Source organism: Gekko japonicus, unplaced genomic scaffold, assembly GCF_001447785.1.
Source record: "Gekko japonicus isolate JY-2015 unplaced genomic scaffold, Gekko_japonicus_V1.1 scaffold793, whole genome shotgun sequence".
In the NCBI taxonomy this organism is placed as follows: domain Eukaryota; kingdom Metazoa; phylum Chordata; class Lepidosauria; order Squamata; family Gekkonidae; genus Gekko; species Gekko japonicus.
The window spans coordinates 438,659-452,177 of NW_015167076.1; the positions used below are offsets into that span (position 1 = coordinate 438,659).

General features: G+C 45.3%; 1 protein-coding gene across 1 annotated transcript in view; it reads right to left on the reverse strand.

Annotated features, from left to right (window-relative positions):
- Window positions 1-3,223: 3,223 nt before the first annotated feature.
- EDEM3 (ER degradation enhancer, mannosidase alpha-like 3) overlaps window positions 3,224-13,519 on the reverse strand; it is a 44,407-nt gene continuing 34,111 nt past the window's right edge. The window contains exons 18-20 of the mRNA XM_015412787.1: window positions 10,755-10,920; window positions 8,711-8,896; window positions 3,224-5,633 (exon numbers count right to left, since the gene is read on the reverse strand). Of these exons, the coding sequence (XP_015268273.1) occupies window positions 5,260-5,633; window positions 8,711-8,896; window positions 10,755-10,920 (726 nt within the window). The 3' untranslated portion in view covers window positions 3,224-5,259. The remainder of the gene's footprint in view (window positions 5,634-8,710; window positions 8,897-10,754; window positions 10,921-13,519) is intronic.

Here is a 13,519-nt window from a genome sequence, read left to right on the forward strand (position 1 = left end):
CAAAACCTGTTGGGCCTGTGCTTCAGGAGGACTTGGGTATCCTTAACTGAACATAATTTTGTTCCCCCCCCTTTTTTGGGGGGGGGACCTCAGAAATTATAAGCATCTATCCAACAACACAATCATCACGTTTTGTAAATTTCCACTCTGTAGCCTTTAAGCTTTAAAATGAACATACACCCCAGTGTTTGTCACATTCCATCACCCATTCTTTGCTGAAATCCTGGAGCCCAGTTTTAGACTGTTATTAAAAACTGAGCAGGAGCTGCGGTGGCTCAAGTGGTTAAGACGCTGAACTGCAGGCTGTGGAAGGTCAGTAGTTCAGCAGTTCAAGACCCGGGTGCCGCAAGACGGAGTGAGCTGCCGTCTCTAGTTCCAGCTCCTGCCAACCTAGCAGTTTGAAAGCAAGAAATTGCAAGTAGATAAATAGGGACCACTTCAGTGGGAAGGTAACAGCGTTCCGTGCGCCTTGGTGTTCAGTCATGCCGGCCACATGACCACAGAAACGTCTTCGGACAGCGCTGGCTCTTCGGCTTTGAAACGGAGATGAGCACCGCAACCCTAGAGTCGGATTCGACTGGCTTTTGAGCAAGGGAACCTTTACCTTTACCTTTAAAAACTGAACTTCCCACTAGCCTTCTGCCATTTCTGTATTTCTTCCACTGGGAGATCTATGAGAGAACATACACGCACCCTGCCAGCAGCTAGGGTATTCAGGTCTACCTTTGCTTCTGGTCGCCTGTAAATAATAAAACAGAATAAAGCTTAGACCCTCTTGTTATATTTCTGTGTCCACAGGTAAAGCCCAACAGAATGGAGCATGGCTTAAAACAACTGTGATATCAACCAAAACATCTGTCTCTCAGACTTGTTCTAGAACAAATGACGGTCATGGGATCCTAGGACAGGAGAGCTTTCTGCAACATATACACCTCTGTCTTTTGTGGGCTCACTCCTGACTAGAGTACATCCTGCGGCACTCATTCAGGTTGTACCTCCCTGTCATGAGCGTCTGTCACCCTGAGACTGAAGCAGAGAATTTCATTGTGTCAATAGTCTGTAAAATTAATGAATGGCTCTGAAGAAGAGAAATGGTTTCCATCAACAAGTGTTCTTACAGGAAATTAAGTGTTAACAACTCTACACTTGTTTTCAGTGTAGGTCAGGTTCTGGAATGAATTGTAGCCTCATTCATAAGCCATTCATGGCTACAATAATGACAAACAAACCCAACTAGTGTGGGCATACCCAAGGAGGCCTTTTACATCCCAGTTAAAATCTAGACAAACTTCTTAAAAGCCACAGAGCCCTTAAAAAGCCCGTTTTAAAATTGCAGTTTCAATTTAAATATGTATAGATCCAAGAGATTTTTAATTGTTTTGGGAGCCAGATGAACTACTCAAGAATGGACACAAGGTAGGAAATAAATCAATTTGGGTGTCTTGAGCAGAAGCTCTGCTCTTCCTCTAGAGCCTCAAACAGAAATCCGTGCTCCTTTCTACCTTCTTGCCATTTGCTTACCATAGTCTAGAGGAGGCTGTTCTTTAGTACTTGCTTTGGATGTTCTGCACGCACATTCAGACCAGTGGCGATGGAGATGGGATGGACAGGCCAGGGAAGAAGGATGCCTTCTCTCATTGTTGGAAAATGGAGAAAAAAGCTCTTGACGGGAAAAGCAAGTGTGAATGCTCTGAGAGTAATGATTTTTATCTCAATCTTAATGCTTTTTTAAAAAAAAGAAAGATGGATTTTTAACTCTGGTTCTGCTATGGATACATATAGGTGGAAACACTTCAGGTAACTGAGCACCCAGGGAACTTTCCTGGGGTTCACACGCAACACACAAATCAAGTCAGCATTTTGACCAGAATATTTACACATTTTATTAAATCTTTACAATCAGCAATTATAATCAAGTTCACAATTTTATGTACAAAGGACTATGTACATTTTTAGCCCACACTTTTACATCACAGTACACAGTTGCCCTTAGAAGTATTGTACACATTTAAAATCAACAGACGCTAAAACCCAACAACAGCACCCCTTATTACATTTTTCATAAATTACATCATAAGAAAATAGACAGCTGTAAGTTGGGCTGGTAAAAAGTCTTATAAAATCTGGATGTATGGTATAGGCATTCACAGAATGTTTCCTCCATTGTCCTGGTGGAAAGGGTAATCTCTACCCAGCTCTCCTTCCAAGCCTGCTATTTGTCTCCCAATTATAGGAGGAATTCAGATAGAACAACAGAGAAATCCTGGCCAGAGATCAACCTGTTACTGTGCCAGCTCCTACCGTTCTTTCTCCATGAGGCTGAGGTCATGTATGGGCCTCTCCCGCCAGGTTCAGGAATGCTTATCCGGAGGAGGGCTTCCATTGCGATATGAAACTATTAACTCATAAGTAGGTAACCTGTCTCCAAAAAACCAGTTTCCAAATCCAGTTGATACAAATGTAAACCTCTTGTCATCATCAAAACGTGCTTATGGCTGTGATGAAGAACTTCAACTAAGATATAAAAAGGGCAACCTATATCTGAGGTAGACCACCACCTTTCAGATACTCCTCTCAAAGCATCCCTGGATCCATGAGGAAAATATAGATCATTCCGCAAATATTTAAAGTCAAATGTATAATATGGATTTTTAGGTTATGGACTATAACCGAGTAGTAGCAGGTAGTGCAAAACTATTAATTTATATGTCGGAAGAACAAAATCTTCAGCAGTTGCTCCGTGAAGGTTTAATTCTGTCCAAAATGCTTTGCGAAGATGTAATGACCAGAGAGTCACTTTAACCAGATACACCAATTAAGCAATTTTTAACTACACAACAAGGGAAAAAAAATAGTGCCTTGATGGAGTGAAATGGCTTAGATTACCATTAAACATTTCTCCTTCCACTAGTGGCCCTAGCCCTTTGACATGAAGGAACCCCATTTGCTTTTTACAAGTCTAACTCAAATAGGCTGTGTTTTATAGGCTCAACCTCATTGCAGACACGTGGCCAAAACATACACACACACACACACACACACACACACCCCTACCCCTCAAGATCTGGGTCCAAATTAATAAAGGACACTTTAGAGAGAGGCCTCTACCCAAATTCCCTGAAGGAATCTCACCCTATAAAAATCAAGCATGAACATAATTCAGTGCTGGATAATTCACCAATAACGAATCTCCCAGCTCTAACATGTGTGCAAAAAAAAAAAAAAAAAAAAAATGAAAATTCTTGGGGGGGGGGGATTGGGACACTTATTCACTAGTCCTCCAAGATTCACCAACATCTGTAAAAGAGCCTCTTCAGCTGCCTGGTTATGCTCTCAGAGAAGTGCCTGTACATTTGAAAGTATGCTTTGCGCACCCATTCCTTTCTATGTTAGAACCTGTCTTAGATTACAAGTATGTGTAACTGATAAGTGTTTGCCAGCAAAACAACCGGATGTCCTTCAGTCTGCAAACCTAAAGGGGGGGAAAAAAAATCTCAAACATAAAAGCCTAACACATACAAGTGTGACCAAACATCCACAACCTAGGATACAGACAAGGAGGATGTAAAAGTCATCCCGTACCCCAGCCCGTGGGTCCACTCGGGACGGACAGCAAAGCGCAGATTCGGCCCCCTTCTCCCGGGCTGCCCAGCTTGCTTCCTTTCATACCAGTCCCTGGTTGCCGTCCACTTTTCAGGGGAAGTAAAGCACTACATTGGAAGATGCCATTACTGTCCTCTCAAGCTGCTCCTCTTCTAGCAAGGATCATGTAGCGGCGTGAAATTGCCCTGACAGGTCCTTGCAATGATGGAGGCCTTCTCTCTGCTTATACACCACCTCTCATAAGGCTAACTTCCCACTAAGCACCAGCTATATTTAAAGTGGTGGATTCTGGCGCAGCCGAGTTGGTTTTCTAAAGCAAAACGTGCAAACGCATTCGCTCAGCAGAAAGAAGCTTAAAACTACCAAAATGAAAACAATTAAGACTGGATGTAAATAGTGTCTGGCAGTCTTGCAAGAGATGCAACTGCATTAACGCCGTTTGCTTTTTTGGTTGTGGTGGTGGTAATTGTCGCTGCTACAGTTGGGCTTTTAAAAGTATCCTAATTTTAAATAAGACATTTGTGAAACATGATTGCTGTCCCACCGAAAGCGACTGCGGCTCTAAAAGAATCGATAACATCCCAGCCTGTCCTAGGGAGTCACGCCACACCATGGACCCGCTGCTTCCCGGTCAGACTGCTACCAAGATACTGGCCTTCTTGCTGGGGGGGGGGAGGGGGGTGAATGACACATTATGTACAGTAGCAGGAGTGGTGTGGATACAAAGCTAAGTTAAGAAAAAAATGGCAAACCAGGTGAACGTTATTCTGTCCTAAACACTAACCGATAGACTAAATCTTTCTAGAACTCAGCAAGGATGTTAATTTTGGCTGATATTTAGCTTTTACCGTGGACATTCCAAAATCAAGGGGGGGGGAGGAAAGAGGCCCCATTACCCAGATTCGTCTCAGAATTATCTGTGAATTTCCTTTTTGCTAACTGAGCTCATTACCTTTGGTTTCTAGGCTGTCTTGACTTGTACTAGGAACTAAAAATAAAAAATAAAAATTCCAAGCCGTCTTGGTCGTTTCTCAAAGTAACAAATGGAAGAAGTAATAAAACCGGTACAGCACACTTGCCATACTAAGTGGCACGGGGCAAATCGCAGTTGCCTGTTGTTCTGCCCTTGTAATTAAAAGGCACAACCCCCTGAAGTACCCACGCCCAGGTATCCACAAAGGTTCTAATGGAGATACAGCGTTGACACCCCCCCCCTTGCAATGGCATCTTCCCAGCAGCCAGCCTGTGGCTCTCCGGTGCCAGGATGTCGTGCCGCCCTCAACTAGCCGTTCCAGACCCAGGGGCACATTAATTCCATTGCACTGATTCTTTGCCTTCTGTGGCTAAGGCAAGCTAACTCGCAGCAACCTGGAACCCAGGAGGAAACCGAATCATTCCCTGAATGAACCTCCTGCATTACAGCACCATGCAAAGGAACCCTGCAAAATGGGTCAATTGCACATTCCCATTAAAAAAAAAAAAAACAGGAAAAAAATTAAAAAATACAAATTAACACATGCTGGCTTTTGCCAATAAAACCTGGCTGCATATCACAATACTGAACAATTCTTTCATTTCTCCCCCCCCACAGATATTAGGGCCCTACTGTCCTCCGGAGTTCACTGTTGTATAGTCCCACGATAAAGTTATTTGAAGTTATAGTTCATCTTTTTCCATCATTTCAAAGGCTTCTATGTCTTCATTCCAATCTGCTAATATTGATTCCATGGACTGGCCTTTATTATCCCAGTTATTACTGGGACTGGAGTCTGACTCTGTCTTTGATTGGTCCTCAGGGTACTCCTCTAGTTCTGAAATTTGACTGCTGCTGGCTTCCTGGGGGTTGGGGACACAGGAGTCCTGGTTCTCAAAAGAAAAACCATTTCCACTCGACTCTGTAGGCGGATTCAAGCCACCTCCTTCTTCAGAACGGTGACTGCCCAAGTTCAGATCTGTTGCGATTTCTTCTGACCTCTGGTTATGGGAATCGTTCTCAGGCGACTTTTGATCCATGCTCTCCATTTCCAAATCTTAAAGAGAAGGGGGAACCACACATCATTTTCCCCACATTTCTACAGTATCAGATAGAACGTAGCTGTCCCAACTAAAACGTTTAGTAAACAGGTTTAGGAAGACACTACAATTTGAGGGGAAATGTTACAAAGAAAATAAATACAAAACCCATGGCCTCTAGATCACTGTTACGTGCTTGGGGAATGCCCTAGTGTCTGGGCACCCAGTAGGCCTGAATGTCTAACTGTCGATTCTTTTTTTAATATTCTGAGCATTTATACTTCAACAGAAATGTCAATCTTTTGTAAACCTACAGAAATTCTCTCAAAAGCAGAGCCGCCCAGTGCAAGGTTTTACCTGTAAGCGGAGGCCAGCAGCGTTTAAGTTTCCCGTGAGCAGCTTTGATGGTCTGCTGAGGGACGCCCATGTATTACAGAGGACCCTGTAGCATGCTCTGCCTAGGGCAGGAACAAGCGCACCCCGACACACACACACACACACAACAACAGTAGCCCACCGGATGATTTCTCATGGATCTCAGGGCCAAATCTATGCCCAAGAGGCTGAGGTACTGCTGGCAGCCCTTCTGGGGTCCGTGGTAAGGGAGAAGACAACAGCCGCGGCTTACGCCCGTCATCGCCTCCTAAACCTTCATAAGCACCAGCTGAATCCCTGAGATAATGCTTGGGTGTGGCTCGCCGCAAAGGTCGAGGCCAACCCTTGTGTCCCCTGCCCCCCCCCCCCACTGTTAACAACACACCAACGCCTTCACAGGTCAACCATCCTTGGACCAAGAAAAGTTTCCTATCACTGATCTGGGGTCGAGCGACTCTCCCCCACTAACTAAGAGTACACCTTCAAATCGTCCACCATACAAATTGTAGATGCAAATTGTGGAGATGCAAATGGATGCAAATTGTGGAAGAAGATGGGCAACTGTTTAACGGGAAGTCTCTGGTAAACATAAACAGAGGCCTTGTGGCACTTCAGAGGCCAACACAATTTTATTCCAGCGTAAGCTTCATTGCCTCTGAAGCAGTCCGTGAAAGCTGAGTGCTTGAATAAAAGTGTGTTTAGGCTTCCAAGTACCACAGGACTCTTGGTGTAAGACAACTCTGGAATTACAGGGAGCCTTCACAGCCGCTTACTGATCTTCTTGAGTAACTTTAAAAAGCTTCCAAGGGTCTCCAGGCTTTCCTGAAATGCGCAGTTTCATAACACCCTCTGCCCTATGTACCTCTCCTGCATTAACACAAAACTGGGCATAAGAGTTTAACATGCCATTCTGATTTATTTGAATCCAAGTTCAGTATTGTAAAGGAAAACATACCAGTATGAGGACAGTTTTAAAAAGAATTCTTGGCAAAGGTATATAGATCTATCTGATACTTACTGCTATCAAGAATGTAGTTTGGAATCATTTTATCTTTAAATATAGTTGCTGGTATCCCAACGGTAGCACGGGGAGAAGGGAAAAAGCACATATGCATTTTAAATCCACAGGCCCACTAGCTTACATTGGTAATTAATTAACACAGTAATTCTGTTAGGAAGTAACATTTTGAAAAGCTATGGCAGAATGAGACAATTCACCGCCTAGGGAACGCTCTTGTGCCACGGGGAGAGCCAAATTCAAGAACGCCGTCTCTCAACCCTGACCAAGAACAGCTTCTCTCTTGGCAGGATTTTCAACAACTTGACGTGGGAGTGGAGATGCAGCCCAGCTGAAGTTAAGCAGTTCTCCATTCCAATAATTTCCATGGGAGAGATTTAACCGCATATACTTGCACAGTGTAGGCATTTAAAATGCTCACCCTTATGCCATGTTTAACAGCTCCAGAATTAACGTTATCTCAATTTCCCCAAAGACAAAAGGGAGGATGACATTAGAAGAGCTTGTCTGGAAACCAACACATTCTTACTACGGTTTTTGTTGTTACGTGAGCATTAGGCACATTACAACACTCCCCCCCCCCCCACCCTTGCTCCTGGGACCTAGTAAGACCTGGGAGCTAATGTTATGATCCGCGGCCCCCTCCCCACGTCTGCAACAAAGAGAGCCCCTTCCCCAGGGAGGGAGAAATTCGTAGCGCTACAGCTGTGTAGACTGCTGACCTAGTTCAAAGATTCCCTCAAGAGGCTCAGATCAAGCTGCAGGATTCCTACGGTATGTTAGTTCAAAATGACAGCACAGTATTAAACGGAAATGTCAAAGCAGACTCTCTCCAGATGGAAGAGCAGTCAATAAAACCAATGGCACAGGTCTCAAAATCCATGCAAAACAGAGGAGGAAAGGATCCGATTCAGCCACAGACCGATGAGGAAGCAACTTCTACCCACTGCACCCTTCCAAAGGCACATCCAGCCTTTCGTACATGGTCATCATGGTCCCCCACCCACTCATCTGCTGGGCACCGAGAGTAGTCAGGGCTTTGGCCACTCTAAGCTGAGTTAATGTGAGCTAGCTCACAGATTTTTAGCTTCTGGCTCACACACTTTTGTCTTCGTTCAGGAAGGAGGGCTCCAGAGCAAACTAATTTCTGCAGCAGCCAAATGGCTCGCTCACAACTTTAATGCCAGTAGCTCACAAAGTAGGATTTTTGCTCATAAGACTCCACAGCGTAGAGGGAGCATTGGCTTTGGCACAGATACACAGTGCTCGGTTCCATTATGGCCCACAACTTTCTGAGTTGAGAAGTCTCCTGTCAGCATGTGCGTGCTACCTCTCTGGGCCCCCCAACCCCAGGACATTTCTCCATTGCAATCCAGGTAGTTGCTTCTGTAACATGAGCCCCTGGAATGCCACAGAAAAACTGGTGCGGGTGGGTGTGGCGGTCCAATATCTGACATTCCGACACTACCCCAAACTCATCCCCGTGTCACTCCTGGGACCTAGTAAGAACTGGGAGTCAATGTTGTGATCCTCGCCCCCCCCCCAATCCAGCAACAACGTGTGCAGCTTCCCCGGGGGGGAGGGAGGGAGGGACAAGATCCCATCACCCTCCTCCTTTCCTCCTTCCTTCTGCCACCTGTCGGAATTTAGATGGTGAGCTCGCTGGGACACGGTAAACCCGCCACGCAGCTCTGCCCTTACCTCTGTCCTTCGCTTTATCAGACAGCAGCACTTCCACCGCTTCGTACTCCTGGATGGCGTCAAGGAGGATACTGCCCTCCTTGTTGAACAGAAACAGCATGGGGATCGTGATGTCATCCGTGTTCTTGCCGTCTCCGGCCATTTGGAAGAGAGGGGCTGTGTCGCTGCTGCTTCCCTCGTTGTCGTCTGGATCGGCACACGGGTGGAACAAGCAGAGGGCCGATCATTTATGTCGCTTTCACTCACTGAATCCTGACTGGCCGCTGGCCACCTCAGTAAAGCGGTGTCACGTTAAAATCTCAACTTGTCACAGCAGCCACTTAATCCCTGCCCCCCACCCCTCAAAAAAACCCTGGAACTTAAGCGCTTTCCTTCCGGGCCAACAGCAGCAGTGTCATTTCGGCCCCGCACAGGGAAAGAAATCTGGCAACTACCGCTGTCCCTTTGTGCCCTTAAAAGAAAGCCTTGTGAGGGGGAATTTGAGTGATTTAGTACGACGTGAACCATGAATCCATGTGACTGGACAAGAAGGTGGAAGAAACGTTCTACCCACTTTTAAAAAGAACCCAAGGTTTATTTCGTTGATAACCTAGAATCCCTTTGTGGATATAGTTTATGAAACTGATAGACTAGAATAATCATAATCAAATGGTGGTGCGGCTGAATCTGAGAACATTCCTACTCTCAATGCACAACTAAAGGTGAGAAGAAGAAGAGGAAGAGGAGGTTGGATTTATACCCCATGGCCCTTCACTACCCAAAGGTGTCTCAGAGCAGCTTACAAACTCTTTTCCCTTCCCCTCCACAACAGACACTCTGTGAGGTGGGTGGGGCTGAGAGAGCTCTTGACAGAAACTGCTCTTTTTCAAGAACAGCTCTTATCAGAACTACGGCATGCCCAAGGTCATCCAGCAGGTGCAAGTGGAGGAGTGGGGAATCAAACCCAGTTCTCCCAGATCAGAGTCTGCGCACTTAACCACTACACCAAACTGGCTCTTAAGGCCCAGAGAAGATCTAGCATTTAGATACTTCATTGGCCAGTGTCCAATGAGCTGTGAAAGTCGCTCCCATAAGTCCCAGGGAGCTTGAGGACTTGTCTGTCCTGAACGGCAGCCCACCCCTTCCGGACCCATGCCGCGCAGCACAAGTTCTTCTGCCACTGAGGGACATTTCCAAAGGTCACCACAGAACATAAGTACCAGCTGGGCTAGGAGAAGAAACTGCTTAAGCGAGTCTTCAGCAGTTCCCCAGAACCCAGCAGGGGCTCTGAATGGTGGGCTGAATGGTGGGCTGGAATCAGTACTATTTAACATACCCAAGGTATAGATAAGAAAACCGATCTTCCGGTCTTTGTCAATCTACTTTTCTTTTACACTTAAGTGTACAGATAAAGTATTAGATCTAGCAAAGCCTCAGAGACACCCCCCGGATGAACTTCCTACCTGAGGTCCATCAGTGGCTATTAGCCACAAGGTATAGATAGGAACTCTCAGTCTGGGGCAAGTGATGCACTGTATTGTTGGTGCTTGGGGGGGGGGCAATAGTGGGAGGGCTTCTAGTGTCCTGGCCCCACTGCTGGACCTCCTGATGGCCCTTGGTATTTTTTGGGCCACCGTGTTGGACTGGATGGACCATTGCCCTGATCCAACATTGGCTTCTCTTATGTTCTTAAAATTTCATTTTACAAAATTTATATTCTCCCTTTTTGCTCTCCATTGTCCTGATGCAACTAAGCTCCTGTTCATTAACCCATGGAAACAGCATTTGTCACAGCAAACCTGGATCTGAGTGATCACCTGAAAGCCAAATCCTGGTGCCACAAACTAAGTGTAAATAGCACAAGACCATCGCTTTGTATTACATCTGAACTGAGCCACTAAAAATTTTCTCTTGTTGTCATTCAGAGGAGGCGGATTGAATAGGCTGGAGCAGATACCCGAGAATTCACTTTAGAACCATTTGAGAGCGTGATTTATGCTTGGCTTGCTTCAAAAGAAAACACCCACAATAACTTTCTACAGATTTTTCAATTAATTTTACTTGCCGATAACGATGCCGCCTATGGCCCCGGCTTTTTGGATGTTCCGAGCCTTCTCGGCAAACATGCACTGTCCTCTTTGCATCAAGGCAATTTTCTCCTTCAGTGCTTCGGGATTGGTGATCTCAGAGCATCCATTATAAGGTTTACCGACTGCAACAAATCCTCTTGTCTGTTGGAGGAACGCAAGGATTCAGTATACAGTTTTCAAGCTTGCGGGAAGTTTGTATTATTCTCAGTGAATCACTGAAAGCGGCGTGCCAGGAAAGCACGGCGCAGGGTTTGAAGACTGCGGTCGGCAGCTGGAGCCTAAAACACTTCATTGTAGAATTTCTCGTTACTTTTTATCTTTGTGCTAAATAAACCGTGATACGAACTTCCAGATATTGTTGAGGGTAAAGGAAAAAAACCTAAGAGCAATCTTGTGAATACAGCACAGACTGATTCTATTGCAGGCTGCTGTTTTCAACAGTGCGGGCTCTCAGTTACCCAGATCTAGAAGTCTGGATTTGATTCCAAATAAGCAGGTCTGCCTAGGAAGCAACTGGCAATGCAAAATGGAATTGGTTCAAGTGTTGGAAAACTTCTATGTACATAGCAGGGATGCAAACAGTGCGGCCACAACTCGTTCCAAAGTTCTCTACGTGCTTTGAAGCGAACACTTTCACAGATTCGATAGAGTAAAATGCCTTATCTGGATACCACCACATAGAACAACACTCTCCCGTAATAACTGCCTAGGTTAGACATTTTTGTTGACCTATGATATAGCTTAAACTGCCTTGGGTTGCCCAGCTGCATCTGAAGGTGTATGAGGCACCCTGCTGCATCCTTTCCTGGAAGTGAAGCATCTCGCATACACACTATAGTCCCATCCACAACAGAACACTCCAGCACAGTCTATGCAGGACTACCCCCCCCCAAAGATAGTCCAAAAGTGCAGGTGGCCTAAAGTGTCTCTAACATAAAGTACAGAACGAGTGGGTGCCAGGCTGTGAAGATGTCATGACATCAATGCTGACAGACCTGCAGTGGCTGCCAGTTTACTTGAGCTAATTCATGGTTCAGAAGGCTCCAGCCAGCTGGGGGAACCTTAAGAAATTGCCTCTTTCTGTACAAACATCCTTAGGCATTTGTAATCACTATGCAAGACTGCTCCAGGGTGCTTCCCTAAGCCATACTGAGGTTGCTATCATGAGCGAGCAGGGCCTTTCCAATGGTGGCCCCCGCTTGTGGAATGCATTTCCCCTTGAGACATACACTGCTGTCTCCTTTTTCGCCTTTGGAAAGAGGGGGAAGGCTCATTTCAACCAGGTCTATGGTCAAATTGATTTAGACGGCTCTTTTTTTATTATTATCTTTAAATGTTTTTATGCAAGTGTCTTGTAGACGAAAGACTGAGCGGAAGACAGGGCATAAGGATACAAAATAATAAACAGAGGGCTGGAGGTAATGGAAGAATGTCAGCATCTGCATAGCAATTTAGGCAAGATGCTGTACCACTGTTGAAGACTGCCTAGAGAGACTGAGAAAACATCTTCCTTGCACCATTTATCTGCTCATTAGTGCTATGTACAACATCGGCATCCTCCACTAATCCAGCAAGGGACTATTTGTATGGATACAAAGGGTGTATACGTGCTATACGCATAATCTCCCCAGCCCAATCCAAAAGCCTGGACTGGGAAACAAAACAAAAGGAAAGAAATCTTGCCGATCAGCTGCTCAGGAGGGATCTGGATTCAGTCCTATTCCATACCCACCCCAACATGGCACAGAATTTCAGCTTTTCTTTTTCCCCTTCTTTCTTTTAAAAAAGGACTCTGTTGCATTGAAGCGAACACTTTCACAGATTCGATACAGTGAAATGCCTTATCTGGATACCACCACGTAGAACAACACTCTCTCATAATAACTGCCTAGGTTAAGAATTTTTTTTTAACCTATGGTATAGCTTAAACTGCCTTGGTTTGCCCAGTTGCATCTGAAGGTGAATTTCAGCTTTTCTTTTTCCCCCTTTCTTTCTTTTAAAAAAGGACTCTGTTGCATTGTGGCCAAAGAACGGATTATGCACTTACCTAGAGCTATCACTTTTGATGGCCACTGCCTGCAATGTTTGGTCTTTTTGTTTCAGCTGCTGTGACATGAACTCCCCTCCCCTCCCCCTTTTGAACACAGTGGCCCTCTTGGGACTTCCTTACTGTCTAAGGCCAGACTTGCTTCATTATACAACTTTGACAAGGCAGGAAACGTATAGCGGCGTTGAAGACTGGCAGGTATTGCCTGTTTTCCTCCAATTGTTCTCTCTAAGGAAGCTCACGGCACTCAAAATGATTTTAGACACAACTGCGCATTCAATGAACTGGGCACCTGCAGGAGCCTCAGTTCAGAGTTACAATAAGTGAACTCAAGAATACCAGGCAATTTTAATACTGGTTCGCAAGAACTTAATTGTCATCTCCCCAAAACTGGGATGCAGGGCTGAAACGTGGCAGTGGGGGGAGAAGAGTTATGACTCCACTTGAGTTGGCAGTTCAGCTAAAGGAACCAAAACGAAACAGAAAGCCCGTTACAGTGACTTTATTACTTCTGCATCTTCTTCCCTCATATACCAGAAAGGATGTACAAGCAATAAAGCCCGTTTGCTTTCATTCCTTAAGGTATGCATGAAGTGGGAGATAGTTCATGCTGAAATCTGATTGAATATTGCTTTGCACTTGACTGGGATACCCAGCCAACCTGGGTGGCTGAGGGCTTCAAACCTTCCTCCA